Source organism: Podarcis muralis, chromosome 12, assembly GCF_964188315.1.
Source record: "Podarcis muralis chromosome 12, rPodMur119.hap1.1, whole genome shotgun sequence".
NCBI lineage: Eukaryota > Metazoa > Chordata > Lepidosauria > Squamata > Lacertidae > Podarcis > Podarcis muralis.
In genome coordinates, this window is record NC_135666.1 from 15,515,944 (window position 1) to 15,534,770 (window position 18,827).

At 41.7% G+C, this 18,827-nt stretch overlaps 1 protein-coding gene across 2 annotated transcripts in view; it reads right to left on the reverse strand.

Moving 5' to 3' along the window:
- LARP4B (La ribonucleoprotein 4B) overlaps nt 1-18,827 on the reverse strand; it is a 57,826-nt gene that overhangs the window by 4,675 nt on the left and 34,324 nt on the right. For both annotated transcript variants that reach the window (XM_077936763.1, XM_028750138.2), the window contains 12 exons: nt 17,054-17,135; nt 14,684-14,820; nt 13,664-13,767; nt 12,508-12,618; nt 11,782-11,835; nt 11,475-11,681; nt 9,670-9,776; nt 7,877-8,128; nt 4,737-4,782; nt 3,165-3,332; nt 858-982; nt 375-486 (listed from right to left, as the gene is read on the reverse strand). In XM_077936763.1, the coding sequence (XP_077792889.1) occupies nt 375-486; nt 858-982; nt 3,165-3,332; nt 4,737-4,782; nt 7,877-8,128; nt 9,670-9,776; nt 11,475-11,681; nt 11,782-11,835; nt 12,508-12,618; nt 13,664-13,767; nt 14,684-14,820; nt 17,054-17,135 (1,505 nt within the window). The remainder of the gene's footprint in view (nt 1-374; nt 487-857; nt 983-3,164; nt 3,333-4,736; nt 4,783-7,876; nt 8,129-9,669; nt 9,777-11,474; nt 11,682-11,781; nt 11,836-12,507; nt 12,619-13,663; nt 13,768-14,683; nt 14,821-17,053; nt 17,136-18,827) is intronic.

Consider the following 18,827-nt stretch of genomic DNA (forward strand, 5'->3'; position numbering starts at 1 on the left):
GTAAGACCTGTAGTGCAACAAACGTGTGTCCGCAATGATTAGAAAGGGAGCTCACTAAGCAGTATTGTGGCTGCTGAGGGCATGGCATATTTTGGGGCACTTCAACTGATCACAGAAGTTCTCACCACCTGGTGGCCGTGAGAGCCATCAAGTAATGCCAAGAAAGTAGGTAACACCAGGAAAGCAGAGCAGATTTCTAGCTCTCCTTTTCTCCACCCCACCTCCCCTCAACTTCTTTGTTCTCAGGAAGCCAAGTCATTTGGAATTTTCTTGATTTTTTTATTGCAGTAAATAACTCCTCTATCATTTAATAGCTGAGGACAGAAGGTGCTAATTAAACAGAGAATGCCTTAATGAATGTCAAATGCACTTACTGCTACAGCAGCCCCATTGACTTGTACTGATTTGCAAGCGGTAGTGAGTACAGAAGAAAGTCTTTCAATATTTGGGGTCTCTCTCTGCTGCTTGTCCATGACTTTGGAGTCACTGCAAAGTAGTACAAAGCAACATGTGAACGTAATGAACAACTTTGCGTTCAGCACACTAAAGTCAACATGCAGAAGCCTCTATTCCTGTCTTTTGCTGTAGGGAACCAATGATCATTCGCTCCTCCCACTTTGGATGCATGCAAATGATGCTTTTTCTCCTCTTTGAGAGGCAGGCTTAAAGTTAGTGTTTGAGCATGCAAAATTAAAAGTAAATTCTAGACTACTGCTGTGGGTCACGCACGGGGTGTTATTGAACTGAACTTTTCAAGAGCTATTCACACAGTGTCACACCTAACCTTTTGATGATGGAAAATGCAAACTGTTGATTCAGAGCAGTATATTTAAAGCCATGTATAATTAAGTCCTTACTCAGGAGGCTGGGATGGGGAAGGAGACCTTTCAAACGTCCCGGGTAGAGGAGAAGAAACTGGCAACAAAGGCTCTCGAGGAACTCCTGATGGAATAGTGTTTGTACTAGTAGTCGCGCTGAGGTTCTGAAGAAAACAAATTCCGGGTCATTTCAAATGCATTTCAACTCAAGGAAACATATACTCAAAGCCTTTATAGAAGCAGACTTGCAAAAAAGATTCCAACAGAGCCCAAGAAACAGTTAAACATTTCAGTGTAGTATAGTATCGTATCAAAATATTTTTATTTCCAGAGTATCGATAGATATCTTTTCAAAACGAGAGCAAGAGCATCAAGTGTGTGGGAATGATTCATGTTCTTATGTCGCTGCATTGTTTTATATTTTCTGGATGCCCCATGATCACATTATAAAGCAGCTGTGTTCTATGTTATAAATCAAGCACTGCTAGGAGTGGTTCCTTTTTGTTTTCCAATGTATTCCTTATCAATAAAAAAATTGGTGTGGCGTGAGCAAAGATTTATTCTGAAAGTGTGGCCCAGAGAAAGAAGTTGGAGAACCACTGACCTAGAGCAATATAGCTCCAGAGATTTCAAAACAAGTTAAGGAATTGTTTGGTTTGGATGCAGAACGCTGCTTGTGCGAACAAGCTCCCTCTAAATCTGGCCTTCCTCCAACCCTCCAATCCCAGCGCAGATTCGGAGAGGGTGCAGATGCAAGCAGGAGGAAGAAGGGAGGAAAGTTCTGTTGCATGAGCATAAAGGCTTGTGCTGGCAGAACAAGTTGGTTGGATGCTGGCCTTTATTTTGTATGCTGATTTCATCTGTGCCACACCACACCACACTCTGCATGACCCCTAACCCTCAGCAGTGGTTTTAAGGGATTACTGAGAATGCTTTATTCAGCAGGCAGGACTCTGCTCAGGGCTGCTGTGGTTAAGAGCGGTAGTCTCGTAATCTGGGGAACCGGGTTCGCGTCTCCACTCCTCCACATGCAGCTGCTGGGTGACCTTGGGCCAGTCACACTTCTCTGAAGTCTCTCAGCCCCACTCACCTCACAGAGTGTTTGTTGTGGGGGAGGAAGGGAAAGGAGAATGTTAGCTGCTTTGAGACTCCTTGAAGGGAGTGAAAGGTGGGATATCAAATCCAAACTCTTCTTCTTCTTCTGCTTGCACCCAAGCATTTTATTCCAAGCAGGAGTATCGAATAAACTGCAGCGCTTGGTAGTGGCTAAAGCTGAGTAGACCAGCACAAGCCATCGTGTATACCAAGAGAAATTCATTTCTCTGAGTGTGGATCCTTATGCAGGCAGAATGAACAAGAGGGAGCAGAGACTGAGGGATCTCCAAGGTTTACAGTGGAGGGAGGGAAGGGTTCGGGGTTTCAAAATATCTGGGGTGTGTGTGTTATGGAATAGAGCATGCTGTAAGAGGGCATGACTGGCTGGCACCGCAAACAGGAAAATCCCACACTGCTACTTTTTTGTGCCAGGTGTCACTTCTGCAACAAGTGAAAAGGTCTCGCGTTCATGCCATCTCTCACTAGAGGTCCAAGAGAACCTTTGACCAAACACTCTGGAGAGCTCCTTGTCAGTGATGATAGTACTGTACTTTAATTCTGCATGTATGTTTGTGTAGTTGGCTTTTCTGCTTCTAAACCGTTCAGAAGTCTATTCAGGTATTAAAACTAAGGCAAGATTGACTATTCATCTTATTAAGTAGAAGGTGGCACCTTTACAGATGGTTGTTATAAGCTTTGCATCTGGGCAAGGACAACCATATCTTGAAACAGCACCATTTTCCTTGCAGATTTTCTTTGATCATCAATAAGAGGGTGCTGCAGCAATAAAACTGCTGGCAGATTTGCAAAGCTAAGCAGAGTCCAGTGTGGTTTCAAATTGGATGGGGGACCATGTGTTGAGATTCCTGTATTGCAGGGAGGTGGACTAGCTGACCCTCAGGGTCCCTCCCAACTCTACGTATCTATGATACTAAGCATTCTGTGTCACTGCCAAGTCCATCTGGCCACTGATACAAACCTCTTTGGACCAGTTCCACAAGCAGATGTAGGTTTGTTTAAGAAATCTGTCTGTTACTCAGCTACATCAGTTTACTGAAATCCAATTTAAAAAGCCAGCCCCGCTTCAGATGAATTTGCAACCTAGCATTAACTCTTTTCTGGCAAATGTTTCACAAGTGTCGCAGATCGATTCACAGCACAAGGCAGGCTTCCCAAAGGAGAAAAAAGGCAATTGATAGGGGGAGGGTGCCCTCATTTGCAATCCCCTCCCCAGTTCAGCTGCATACTCACTCTTTCTTTCGATGTTCCTCCTACTATCACATTTGATAGTCTGTTTTCAAACAAGTCTTCAGTCTTTAGATTCCCAGCAGCTCCAGGCAATGGAGGGAAACTGGACAGTCCCAATTCAAAACTTGGGGATGGAGGCTTTGGTGGTGGTGGAGACTGCGTTTGTCCTCTCTGCAACAGAAAAAAGTGCCGGGTAAGAAATGTTAGGCTTCACTGAAAGACTATGAACTTTTAAAAACATCTTAACATTAGTCATCTACTTGTGCTTTTTTAACAACAAAAACTATTGCCACACCTGCTATATGCATCTATGTCCCAATATTCTCCAAAGTCATACAGATTATCATTTCTATCCACAAAAATGAAAGGAGTTCTTTGTGAACCATCTGTATAGTTTCAAAAACCATTTTAAGGGACTAAAATACATGAAGACATAGACCCAGGCCAGGATCCAGATGACCACATGTGAACTACTCATGTTCAAGCACTTGTGAAATATGAGGTGTGTAAGGGACGCGGGTGGCGCTGTGGGTTAAACCACAGAGCCTAGGACTTGCCGATCAGAAGGTCGGCGGTTCAAATCCCCACGACGGGGCGAGCTCCCGTTGCTCTGTCCCTGCTCCTGCCAACCTAGCAGTTCGAAAGCACGTCAAAGTGCAAGTAGATAAATAGGTACCGCTCCGGTGGGAAGGTAAATGGCATTTCTGTGCGCTCTTCTGGTTCGCCAGAAGCGGCTTAGTCATGCTGGCCACATGACCCGCAAACTTTACACCGGCTCCCTCGGCCAATAAAGCGAGATGAGCGCCGCAACCCCAGAGTCAGTCACGACTAGACCTAATTGTCAGGGGTCCCTTTACCTTTACCTAAAGGGACACGTCAGCTATACACATGGAAACATGTTTCCACAGAGACCAAATTCACTTGATCATGGCCCCAGTTGGTTTGCTACAGGCAAATTGAAAATGATGGCAGACTTAACGGGAGAACCTGCAGGTCTCATACTTCATTTAAAAGGCTGTTTCTACCATTGCACACGTGGAGAAAGTTTTAAAGGAAGCTGGTCATCAACCAGATGCAGTCATTTGGGGAGGAACTACACAGAAAGGGGGGGGGGCACATCTCAATGCACAAAACACCCCTCGCGGTGTAAAAGATGCCACCACAAAAGAGGAGGAAAATGGCTTGGAATTGTGGAGAGTAAGAATTGGGAGGGGAAAAGCAACCAAGAGGAGACAAGGGTTGGGGGAAATGGGGATCAAAGAGGATCTGCATGACCTTAACTTCACAAAGAAGCAGATCTAATATCCATATTGTTATGGGGATTTTCTCCTTCCAATGAAAGCAGACTAGTCTCTGGCTGGGAGGAGAAATAGTGGACGGGTGGGTGAGGATCATTTTAGCCAAACCTGCTTTTCAGTAACCCCGATAAAAAAAATGACTCTGCTCCAGCCTTGGTATTCACCTCACGACCCTCAGGAGCTACTGACTGTATTTTATTCTTTAGTAATTATATCATGTCAATCATTTCACGTATTACTATGTCATTCATGATATTTGCAGGCATAACAAACTCACCGTAAACTTGTCTTCTCTCTTCTTTCGATAGCCATACGAGTTTTTCCTGGAAGCAGAAAAATCAATGTAATAAGAAACTTTTGCTCTATGCATCTCTGGTAAGAAGCTCACTACATGACCTTGGGTCCAGACACTTATCTCTTGGCCTATCAACCTCACAGAGTTGCTGGGAGGATATGATCTTTTGGGAGGGAGGTGGAATAATGTTGTATGTCACCTTAATTCCCCAGCTGCATCAATGTAACTTCCTCCACGTCAGATTATTTAATTAACCCTGCCTATTCATAAAAGCAAGGGGATGCTAAGTAGGTAAAGGTAATGCAAGCAATTAGTTTTCCCAGCATGCTTTCTAACTGGCAGATTCTGGTTTTGGAATGGAATTCCAGTACTTGTGGTGTGCTGCAAGCTTGAGTCTTTGTAACCTTCACCTGAATATTATTTATTTATATAATTCCTAAAATTTCTACACCACTTGATTGTAAAAAAACAACAAGCTCAAAGCGGTTTACAAACAGATAAAACAAGAAGGTTGAGAAAAAATTCACAGCCGCTACTTTGAAATATGCAAAGTTAAAAATACTAAAACAGATTAAAGTTACCTCAACTTTCTAAGCATCTAGTTGGCTTGTTTAAACAAGAATGTTTCTAGCAGGCGCAAAAAAAGAGTACAGTGAAGGCGCCTGCTTGATCTCAAGTGGCAGGGAGTTCCAAAGTACAGGTGCTGCCATTATTCTCTGGCTAGAACTTTAAAGTATAGGAAGCTGATAGAAGTCATTCACCTGTATAGCCTTCTTGTTCTTCAGAGAATGCAATCAAATCCTGACACACATTAAATAACCTGCATTTCAACTATTAAGCTGCAAAGATTGCATTACCGCTTCATTTTCCAATTTTTGTCAATGAAAAATATGTTGATAAATAATACATTCTGGGATAATGGCAGTTAGCTTTTTTCGGTTTGCTTTTATCTGAAAGTTGCCTGGGGAGCCCCATCAGGGGAAAAGGAGGGAATATAAACAAACTAAAAAATTCCCCACCACTATTTTTTCCCATGTCTTTCGGTGCCTTTGTCTCAAATGATTAAGGGCTGACTATACCACAGCCAAGTACATGGTGCTCTTGCTCCTGTTATTTGTAAAAAAGAAGTTTTTATTCAAGATTTCCTTGTGTTACAAAACAAACATATAAACAAGGAAAAGTACAAATAACGTCTCCATTTTTTATTCATAGTGTCTTTTTCACAGTTCGTTTACATTTGGTATGAGACACTATGGTCGTGGAAATCATGCAGTTGCTTTCGTTCTCTTGCATAATGTTAGCACTCCTTGTTCAAGGCAAGCTACGTTGTTCTACTATCCATACCATGGCTTGGTACCTGTATAAATATCTACAGCACTAGGAATTTGGGGTTTCTTGCAAGTTTACAGGAGACCTAAATCCTTTGTAAGCAATTGTCTCACAATTCCCTTATGTTTTCTAAGTAACAAATAAAGGCAATGAGCATAAGGCTGATTAGTAATAGATTTTTATAAAGGACAAAAAAGACTGAAGTGCTGAGTTCTGCTCAGGGTTCCAGCCACTCCATTCGATTCCATTTCTCTCTGCAGTTTTGGTATCACAAATGGTAGCAACAAATGACTGCATTCATAGAATAAGAGTCTGCAGTGTCAAATAAGAACTAGCACAGTAACACCAGGCACAAGGGCTAGACTGTAAGACAGTAGCTTGACAACAGATACCTACAAAGGCTTATGAAATCTATCAATCTGCTCTTAGCACTCAGATGACGGGTTAGGGGAAGAATGACAAAAATTGAATTATCTGTGCATGTGTACGTGTAATATCTCACAGATTTGCAGTAAAATAAAAAGGTGTCCAGAGCACTACTATTGGAAACAAACAAGAGGAAAAGTTGAAAACCACCGCATATCAATGCTAATGAAGTGCAAGGTCCAATAAGCATTTACATTGCAATGATGGCACACACAGAAAGCCATGCCTATTCAGACCATTCAAGCAGCACAGAAATAAATTTCTGGCAAGGAATTGGGCTTCCTAAAAAACATCTCTTACAAAAACACCCCCACCCCCCACATTTCCAGTTTCACAACTCTGGCAGAGAAAGCTCTGTTGAAGGCTTAGAAACCAAAAGGAATGTTTGGCAGATTATTAAGATGTTTTCTGTGCCCTCCAGTTCTTCCCTGGCTGATCTTCCTTACTGAGTTTAAAATTCTTGTCCCTAGCCCGTGCAATATCAACTGACCCCCACCAAATAAAGTATTTGTGTTCCTGAAAAGACCAGATGCAGCCAGCTTGCGGTCTTCATTCTGAACACAATTTCTCCCTGTCAAATCACAGAGCACCAAGCAACAAAGGTTCTAGGATCCCAGGGCAAGGTCTGAAGGCCAATGAGATCACCACCTTGGTAGAACTAAGCAGGTCTCAGCCTAACCAGTACCTGCATGGGAGCCACATGAGCAGTGTCTTGGACTCCATAACCGAAGGCAGCCAGGATAAATAAGTAAGAAAATGGCAACTTCCAAATTGGAAATAGTTATATAACAACTAAAGCAACAGAAATAATTTATTAGAGTGAATATGGTTTGCCATATTTTGATATGGACCCTAGTTTAACACCAAAACACTTTCCCAACCAGATGTTTCTTTTTTTAGTTCGGTACTTCTTCACTTCGACTTGTCACCATGTTAATGCCTCTTTCTACAAGCAATTATTTCCCTCTCTTGGACTCATTGCCCTAGAAGCATTCCAAACTGTTGCAGTCCTCTTTATGTAGCCATCAGAAATCTTCCCACTCACTTCAGTCTGCCAATTTTTTGTGTCAATACAGATTCTAATCTTTTTGTTAGTAAGCATCTTCTCAGTTCTTGCACGCCCGTTTTCTTAGACGCACCTCATCTGTGGAATTTCTTTCCCAGCATCTCATTTATACAAAAACCCTTTAAAAAAATGCTTTTAAAAGTTATGTTCTTTTCTCTTTCCCCGCAATTCACTCTCCCTCCTCGCCTGGGGTTTCATCATCCACTTTTCATTACTCCCACATGGTGGAAACACATGATTTAATGGAGCTCTGAGCAGCACTTAGTCAACAAAAGTGCTTAATAAATGTTCCAGTACTCACCTGCCTCTACCTAAGCTTGGGGATGAGTCTAAAGCAGCAGGCTCGACTCGCCCACTGCCCACTTCGCGCTTGGTATAACTTGTCGTACTTTGCATCCGTGTCCTGTTTTGCCCTGGTTGCCTTGCTTGCGGGCTCCTGACACCGTTGATTAAGCGGTCAGCAGAAAAATTGAATATTGTAGGGCTCTCTAAAAGTCCTGGCCCTCTGTCCGCACTGGGTATTGTATGCCGTAGATGTGATTTGCTGGGATTTCTGGGGCAGAAACAAAAGATATAATTTAAACCATCGTGCAAAATCTGCAGACAACTTCCAGAACCGCGCTGAAGAACTTTCTAAAGGCTATTCCTTTTATAGCATAAGGCAAATGTTTACCGAATACATAAATTGTTCAAGCTGTGGCGGGAATCCACCCAACACTCATGGGAAAATGTGGCGTGATCTTTTAGAGCAATCAAAGGAAACTTTATTACATAACATGACAAAGGTCTGTAATTTTATCAGGACAAATTGTAACAATTGTCTTCTTCTCAAAATCGATCTTCTACAAAGAAGATACATTTACTTCTACAAAGTCTATTTATATGGAAAGGCCTGGTTCTTCTGTAGATGCAATGGCTTCCATCATGAGAATGTGCGCTCCGCCCACCTTAACCACGATGGAGATCTTGGCATCAATCTTAACAGTGGTTAACTCTCTGTCTGGTTAGCCTGAACCAGCGGATAAGACGGGAGGGTGGAATTTACTCTGGGGTAGAGGTAAAGTGGTACCTTGGGTTACAGACGCTTCAGGTTACAGAGTCCACTAACCCAGAAATAGTCCTCGGGTTAAGAACTTTGCTTCAGGATGAGAACAGAAATCGTGCTCTGGCGGCGCAGCGGGAGGCCCCATTAGCTAAAGTGGTGCTTCAGGTTAAGAACAGTTTCAGGTTAAGAACGGACCTCCAGAACGAATTAAGGTCTTAACCCGAGGTACCACTGTATGTGATTTTATGGTCCGTTCCCATCTTTTAACCACAGTCAAGAGAGAGTGGTCATTCTATATGTACCTGCCCTTGGGGATATTAAATACCTTGCAGCTCCAACACTGACTCTATTCTCCTCCCAGCCATCATCCCCTCTCCTCCCACTGCTTCACATACATGTAGTTCAGTTCTTCTGGCTCTAGAAGCCAACAATGTCTCTTTTAGAAGAAGCCTGTCGCATCACATTGAGATCTGTGACCACAGCACTTCATGAAGACACAATGCCTGCAATTCTTGTAAAATTATTATTCCTCCTAGCAGCATAGATTTCCATTTGGGGAGGTCACGTAGGCCACTTCCCTTAATCAATTGTTCAAATTGCTACTGTAACATTAACATAACCCAGGGTTGTAATTAAGGTCTGGGTTTTTTTTAAAATAAAAAACCAATTACAGTGGTACCTCGGGTTACAAACACCTCGGGTTACAGACTCTGCTAACCCGGAAGTAGTACCTCAGGTTAAGAACTTTACCTCAGGATGAGAACAGAAATTGTGCGCAGGTGGCGTGGTAGGCCCCATTAGCTAAAGTGGTGCCTCAGGTTAAGAACAGTTTCAGGTTAAGAACGGACCTCCAGAACGAATTAAGTTTGTAACCAGAGGCACCACTGGAATGGTTCTTTATATAATTATAAAGTGAGGACAGGCCATAGTATTCAAGAGAAGTGAACATCCCAAAGTGATACATACTCCTGGCAAATGCCATTCCAGCAATTCCCACAACAGATATAACTTAACAGAGCAAAAGATGAAAACTTATTTCCAGAACTTGCCTGCTTCTAGGTGTATACTGCCTGAGTGAAGTCAGTGGAGAAGTAGTAGGCTTGAAAGTAGGAGATGTAAAACCATTGATAAATCCAGTATTGGGAAACGGTGTTACCTATGGAACAGAAGTACTGCAAGTTACACAGCTGTAGATTTAAGAGACTCTCAAGAGTTCTTGAAATGACCTCACAGGACTGATTTTTACATTAAGATCAGCACTCGCTGGCTCAGGTGTATAGCCCAGCTAGACCAGGATCCAGTCCTCACAGTCGTGAACCACTTCAGTTAGTTAATTTATTTAGTGTGCTGTTCTTCCTCAGAAGATCACAGGGTGGTTCGCAACATAAAAATACAAAATGAGAACACAAAATACTAAATAGAACAAAAGCAAAGCAATAATCACCCTGCCAAACACACATTTAAATGGTCTGGTTATGGAGTAATGTTTTTGCCGGGCACCTAAATATATGTAATGAAGGCACCAGGTGAGCCTCCCTGAGGAGAACATCCTACAGATGGGGAGCCACCACAGAAAAGGCCCGCTCTTGTGTTGCCATCCTCTGGGCCTCTTATGGAGGGGGCGCATGAAAAAAGGGGTCCCAGGTGATGATTGCAAGGTCCAGGTTTGCAGTCCTTGACATAATTGTGGCCCTGAGCTGTTTAAGGCTTCATAGGTCAAAACCAGCACTTTGGATTGGACCCAGAAAATAATTGGCAGCTAGTGCAGTTGGGCCAGGATTGTTGCAATATGCTCAAACTGTCTTGCTCTGGTAGGCAACCTGGCCACAGGATTCTGCACCAGCTTAAGTTTCCGAACTGTCTTCAGAGGCAGCCCCATGTACAATGTGTTGCAGTAATCTAACCTAGAGGTTACCAGAAGCATTTGGAGACCTGAAAGCCTGATCTGAGTGCATCCCACCCCCAACTTGTGATTCCCAGCAACTGGCATTCAAAAAGACATACTTAACATTTCTATTTTAAGTTTTTGCCTTTTATCTCTGACCCAAGTGTTATGCTTATGCGATGGCTTCTCAAAAAATATGGGTATTCTGGACAGTTTTCATGAATTCCAAGGAAACTATCTGAAGTACTCATCAGAAGTGAGGTTATGATCAGAAACAGCCCAGTCCTGTGTCTCAACCAATTTTCTCTTCCAAATTACCCATCTTCCTTTTGCATGGAGAATATTCAACGTGTGCCTGGGGACACTGGATTGCAAAAAGGAAGGAGAATGAAGCATACTTCCTCGTAAGACCTATGTATTCTGGGTGTACAGTCAACTGCCATGGGGCAGGCTGTCTCAAATCAATTGCTCCTTTACATAAAAAAACATTTAGTGTCTGCAGAAAGTTAGCATGTAAGGGAGAGGCTGAGGTCAAAACCTCTTAAGCACTGCACGTAGTTTGGAAGTCTGAAATGCAAGGATGATTCTGCCATGCAATTTTACTTAATATGTAGCTTGAGCGTAACACCTGGTCTTAAGATTATGAGGATAAATAATCAAGTCCTTAGTTCATATCATCACTTCAATTTACACTGAAGGGGATTTAACAGAATTAAAAAGATCCAAGAGGCCTTCTTTCTCATTGTCTTTAGCTACTCCGACTTGCTGCTACAAAATAATCTAAAAATGAGGAACATGGTGTAATGCTCATATATGGGTTGAGAAGTAAGAGTACGTAAAACAGATTCAGGAAGTACACCAGTTATTATGGAGCTATAAACTGAATCTAGTATGCCCCGATTATATTCAAGACTAAGTAACAGCATGAACATTTAAAAAGCAACAAAGGAACGATTCTGAAGTGCTTACCAGTGATGGATCAAGATAGCTATGTGTTGTTGACCACGTCTGTGGGGCAATTAAGCTGTACAGTGGAAACTGCTGTTGGGGGCTGTATACTGGAGGTATGTAAAATGATGTTGTATAACGCTGTGTGTAGATGTTCATGTCCAGAGGTCTGTATCCATTCTTTGGCAAAAATGTGTTTATAGCTATAGCCTTTGCTTTTATTCTTGCCTAGAAGACAGAAGAGCATGATCTTAGAGGAATCAGCCTAAGAGAAAGACGACCACTCTCAGAAGTATTTCAGTGAACACTAAAAACAAAACGTATTTACCTTAATTGGTTTTCCTTGGAAGGTTTTCACTTCTTCTCTAAGGTATCTATAAGCCTTTAAGAGTGAAAAATAGGTTTGTGTGAAAGGCAGCAGATATAGCAAGTTAACAAGAAAAAGTATATCATTATGCACACACAGATATTAACTCAAACAATATCAGTTCTTCCCTATTTAAGAATACTTGGGTCCAATTCAGGTTTATACTGGATTACAGACAGGTCCTCAGCATATGGTCAGAGGCATTATCAAGTTTCATTTTAACCCTGCTTGGCAATGATCATATGTGGTACTAAAATCACAGGAAATATGGGAGCAGGAAGCTACTTACTCCATTTCAAAAATTCCACTCTAGGGTCTAAACCAGCTTTTGAGAGCAGCCCAGACAAGAAAGGCACAATTTAAGACTTATCGTAATCACAACAGCAGTTGGCTGAATCACTCCTTTTAGTAGGATTTAAAATTTCCAAGAAGTACATGTATTCTAGACTTAATTATGGAAACCATGACTAGACAACAATGAATTTCTCTGAATTATGAAGGCTGCTGTTCTGTGCAACTATATGATGTCTTCCTGCCATTTCTGACATGAACATTGTATTATGGACCAACTTTGTTTGTGGAGGTCTGTTCACACCACCTCAGTCAAGAGTGTCACAGTAATTAATCTCCAACAAAACCGATAATTGACACAAACTAAATATGTGCAACAAAAAAGCGAGAGCTTACCTGCTGTGCATCTGCTTCCGACTCAAATGTAATAAACCAGTTGTCATTATAGGCAAACTCACAGTTGATGAACCTAGGCAAGTTATCTCCCTTGAAGAGTGCTTCGACCTCCTAAGGAAAGATTGGTGGGAAAGAGGGTTCACTGACAAGTACAACAGAAGGTTCATTTAGGACCAAGCAAGTAAAGGCCTCATTAGAACTGATGGCAAAAAGCACCCAGGCACAAAAATATCACTGACTATCCTTAATTTCAACAAGAAAGGGCTATGGAGCAGGGTACTGACACTGTCCCATCATTCCAGGGACCTGATTTCTTTTCAACTATGCAAAGGCTGCCACCTAAAGGTTTGATGTTGGTGCCTAAACAATTTCAGAGTGGCACCTGACTAAGTCACACCTATCACTAATTTAAAGTCCATTGATTTCAATTGGGTCTATTCCAGTACAGTTCAGATACTACTCACTGAACTGTAAATACAAAGACATACCGTGTTAACCTTCAGTTAACAGGTTAACAGCAGATACACCCTTGATTGACGTTCCTAAGTCAAACTTTATGACTCAGGAAATTGTGTTTTCCTGTTAATATCACTCTGCATGAACACCAATATTACTTTTTTGATTTCTTAAAACATCTCTTTCTCTTCAAAGAGCATTGACTCAACCTCCTTGATCTCTTCTGCTGTCAATGAGGGAGTTAGAACACCTCACTCAAAATGTTGCCCACTGCTCTACATTTATTGATTTGGAATCTGTCTTCCAGGAGCAGCCTTAACTTTATGGTGGAAGCATGTAGAGAGGCCCTCGCTGTCTAAAAGGCTCCAGAAACCTCTTTCTGACAAGGTATAAATGGCATCTCAGCGGCAATTCAATATTTTCTTTTAAACAGGTATTTAGTTATTGGTTGAGTGTGGCATTGTTTTCCTTGTACGCTTTATAAAGTTGTGAGTGATATCATGAATGCACAATTATATGGAAGTAAATCTAACTTGGAAAATATTATATGGAAGAAAAGCTTACTTGGCCACAAGTGATCGCCAAGAGAGAGAATCACAATTAAAGCTGTAGCCACCTAGCACCATGGCAAAGGTATAGGGTGGGTGGGATTTTTTTAAAGCATGTTGCGAATTGTTTGACTGCTGTATATGGAACTTACTTCAATTGGAGTAGATTCAGGTACTTCACGTAAAATCACAATGCAGCGATTCTGGTTTGGCCTGACTTTTTCACCCTTCTCGTCCACTTGGACTAAAGGCAATGCTAGGGGAAGACACATACAACACAGTTACTTTGAATTCAACCAGTTAAGCAAGGCTTTGTTTTGCACACACTGCAGTTTTGTAGGACTAGAGTAAGATCTGTTACCTTATTCATCTCCAGTTTGTAAATAAATGTGTACAAACGTGGAACATGCCTGTCAAGTCTCCCAGGCAAACAACTTACTTTGGGAAAGATCCTGGAGTGTTCACCACACCTCTTAGTGAAGCCTTTCAGAGGGGGGAACCCACTCCTACCAGTCTTATTCTGTTAGAAAGTCCACCTTGTATTGCCCTTTCCCCCACTTTGAAATGAAAGAGTGTACATTCCAATACTACTCTTTGGTACTACACTAAACAAATCATCAGGAGTGACAATCAAGCGCTTCACTTATCAGATTCCAAACTGCCTCACACCAGTGGTAATTACTTTCAAATACTTTAGCCATGATACAAAAAAAATTACGTTTGGCAGGTTTAATTAGTAAACTGCTAAAAAAAAAACTGCAAATGGTGTGCTGGAGCAGAAACCTGTTAGGTATCTTTTGAAACCAACCTTGGAGAACTTCCACTTAGAAAAGCCTGTAGTGGCTGACGCTAAACAAGCTACATACTGAATATACATTTAACTGCAACAATGCAGAAAGCCTCAGCAGTATCATTAGGATACCCAAGTCGAGCAGTTTGACAGAGGGGCATTCTCCAATAAATCTATTGTATAAAACAGAAGATTAAATGGCAGGTCTCTCGCTGCAAGCATGAATTTACTGCTATTACAGGTTTATTGTCATTTAAGTACAGTTTTCTAAATGTTGCACTTACCCGCTGGCTTCAACCCTCCCCTAATGCTATGCACCTCACAGAACAAAAACTCACTATTCATCTTCAAGTCAAAAATAGGTGCTTTGTCAATTACTTACATCGCAGCACTTCAACAATCAAATCCATATCAGTACTCAGCTTCTTGACGTGATCAAGGTTTGCTACTGTCATTATTGGCACATACTGATCACTGTCCATCTGAGATATAAGGTACATGTCACTGGCAAGATTCTCTCTGTTGAAGGAAAGCAGAGTCTTCATTATAAAACTCCTTTCTTTATCTTTACACAAGCGAAAAAGTTGCATTTGACTTTCTTATCGATCAACATCCATGTACAGTGGACGCTTGGGTTGCAAACGTGATCTGTGCAGAAAGCACATTCGCAACCCGCAGCGTCCGCAACCCACAGTGCTGCGTCTGCGCACGTGCGGGTTGCGATTTGGCGCTTCTGCGCATGCACAAAGTGTGATTTAGCGCTTCTGCACATGTGCCAAAACCCAGAAGTAACCCGTTCCGCAACCCGAAGCGTCTGTAACCCGAGGTATGACCGTATTAAGGAACTGTCATGTATTTACTTAAAATTCCCTTTGCTACTAGAGTGAAGGAAACCGCTACCTATGAAACTATGTTAGCTTTGTTGCTTTGGGGGGGGGGGGGGAGAGAGAGAGAGAGAGAGAGAGAGAGAGAGAGAGAGAGAAGCAGGGATTTTCAACATAAGGTGCACCAAACTGGATGCAGCCCACCTGCCAGGTACTTTTAAAACTATGTTTTACAGCCCTAGGGAAACAGAACAGCAAAAAGATTCATCAAGTCCATAATAGGCCACTTTAGGTTGGACTGGCTGACCCTTGAGGTCCCTTCCAACTCCACAATTCTATGAATCTATGTAGCTGGTGCGCTGAGTTTAGCTCTGTAGCTTACAGACAAGGTTTGTTCAAAACATCGTAGAGCTGGAAGGGTCTCTAAGGATCATCTAGTCCAACACCCTGTAATGCAGAAATATGCAGCTGTCCCTTATTGGGATCAATCCTAAAACCTTAGTGTTATCAGAACCACATTCTAACCAGCTGAGCTATCCAGCTGTCACCTCTAGATGTTGAGACGTATATTTTATCTCCCATCAAATTAAGTATGGGGTCACAGAGGCTCATGCATGGATAGTATTTGAAGTTTTGGTCTTGAAAATAGCTCAGTTAAGATTTCCAACAGCCAAGCAGCTCCGTACATTAAACAATCAGCATACAGGAGGTATCAGTGCCAACCCCCCCCCCAAAAAAAACCCCACCTTCCTGCTAGATGACAAGTCACAATTGACTTAAATCTATTCTCAATAGTTACTGTTTTCTAAAGCACTGAAAACAAATCTGGCTGCAGATAGAATGAGTGAGTGGCAGCTTTGTTTTTTTTAAAAAACCCAACTTATCTTGACAGGCTTCAGTATGCAAATTAGCAAAGCAAGAAGAAAAACAAATTGCATATTTAACTGAGGGGGGGGGGGGAAATTCCATATGGATTTACTCTGTAGAATTTTGGTTCCTTCCCATGCTTCTCAAGGTCCGAGCCCACTTCATATATGGATAATGAACTTCTATTAAATCCAGATGCCACAACCTTTTTTCCTGCGTTAACGCTTAGCAGTGAAAATGGGTAGTGAGTTATTCTGCAGTAATGATTACTTAAGCCAAGTGTGGAGAACATGTGGCCCTCCAGATATTGCTGAACCGCACTTCCATCACCGCTGCCCATTGGCCATGCTCACTAGAGCTGATCGGGAGTTGTAACTCAGCAGCATCTGAAAGGGCAAAGGTTCCTCGCACATGACTTAACCTATCATCCTAAAAGGCAAATATCTGTAAACTGCTCTGGAAGACTTTTTCTCTTCTGTTATGAAGAGTGGGATAAAAATGTGGGATAACCAACATGCCTAAGTCTAATTAATGCATGAAGGGTTTGATGCCACAAAGTAAGCTGGCCTGGCAGGCTTAGCTATGTCGCTCCCCTCCAACCTGGGAGGAAGGTAATCAAGCCTTATCGCTGTACCTCACAGTCTACTTGAGAAGCTCAATTTGTGAGATCTGAGCTGCTTGCTCCAAGCGCAGACCACATCACTCTAAGAGGGCTCTCTTAAATCCCTACACCAATAATTTAGGAACTTGCACCAGTATAACTAAGCCAGGTTTTCCTGCCTGTGCAACCTTTACTGAATGCTGCATGGAAAAGCACATGAACCTGTCCTTTGTGAGTATATAAATCAACCTTTTTAATTTATCAAATGAGTGGTCTCTCTCTCTATGCTGCATATTTTGCAAGAGTATTTTCCCCAAACATGGATATTGGCATCTAAGAATTCTATTTTGTATATATCTCTATTTTCCTTGCTACCAACAAAAATGCTTTAAATAAATACAGCATGAGTGGTCACTACTGAATACATGTTATGCTTACCTAGAATACATGTTATGCTTACCTAGATAAACAGAACTCCAGTGTTTTTTTCAGTACTTCTCGCAAGTCTTCTTGACCTTCTGACTGCAGCTGTTCTTTACCTCCTAGAAACAGAAGACATGAGTTTGACAAAGTTGGGGGAGAAACCAAGCCTTCATAAAAAGTAGCTTCCTTCAAGTGTCAAAGGTCACCTTATTTGCAATGGCAATAGAGGTTAAATAAAGTACCCTTCATACCAACTCATGACACAAAGAGTATCTTGCACATGATCCTAAATATCCGGACTCAGCAGAAACTTTGGTGGAGCTTAGACACACATAAGCTTGCATCCACAGTCTACCCACCCCATCTCATTAGAAAAGGTTGGCTCCATTGAAAAGCCAAGCAACAATCATTTTATATTACCATCAATACATAAACAACTGACAAATTAGTTAGGATTCCTTTCCAGTTGCAATAGCTTTTAAGAAATAAGGGTGATGTAAAATATGTAAATATTTGAACAGGAATAAATTTTTATATATCTGGAAGCTATCAAGAAGGCTTCTAGTATTTATTTTTTCTGCTCTGTTATGTACACCCTTTACACACTCAATGCAGACAAGTATCTCAAACGTCATCTTTAAAACTTGAAATATATTACTGCGGAGAAAGCAGTTTGAAATATGTGCACAGCACCATGATATAATGGTATAATATGAAAAAAAAATCATTTGTTAGCTTCAAAGTACAAAGACCAACATGAAACCCTTATGTAAGAAAGTTGCATTATTCATTATAATTTTAACAGCAAGTGTATAAGCCAGGATTGTGTTTGGTACTACAGTGGAAATTCTTGCCATCAGACGTTGCAGCAGACACGAGCTAAATTCTTTTTGCTAAACGGCCTCGGTCCAGTATACCTGAAGGAGCGTCTCAACCTCCATCGTTCTGCCCGGACACTGAGATCCAGCTCCGAGGGCTTCTGGCAGTTCCCTCGCTGCGAGAAGCCAAGTTACAGGGAACCAGGCAGAGGGCCTTCTCGGTAGTGGCACCCGCCCTGTGGAATGCCCTCCCACCAGATGTCAAAGAGAAAAATAACTACCAAACTTTTAGAAGACATCTAAAGGCAGCCCTGTTTAGGGAAGCTTTTAATGTTTAATAGGTTATTGTATTTTAGTGTTTTGTTGGAAGCCGCCCAGAGTGGCTGGGGAAACCCAGCCAGATGGGTGGGGTATAAATAATAAATTGTTGTTGTTGCTGTTGTTTATTCTATTAAGTAAAAACTTAGATTATCAGTTGGGAAAAAGCAGAAGGGAGCTCCAAATTGATTAAGATGGATAAGAGAATTATATAATGTTTTGAAAAGTTCCTTTTCTGGACTCAGAAGAAATGACACAAGAATTATAGTGTTAGGCTGCACTGAACAACATCCAATGATATCTGCCTGTTTGCACAACAGAAAAATGCTTGTGTAATGTGACTTCCTTAGATGAGTTATTAGGTTTCCCCAATAACATTAGTTTAAAACAGAAAGTACCCCAGGCAGGTGGTATCTATCCTCACTCTATATACTGTATAAAAATGGTAGAGCTGTGCATTGCTTGAAATGCTATGTTCACACCCTGAAAACACAGTATTTGACACTAGCTGCAGAAGTAACTGCAGAGCAAGTTTCTGGCCCTGAGATTGTGGAGGATTGATACCATGTAGGCAATGTCATGTGTGGGTTGCACAGTGAGCAGATTTAATGCCCTGCATAGTTTGTCTTTCTCTGTAACTAGCAAAAGCAGAATTACTGAATTAAGCAAATAAAA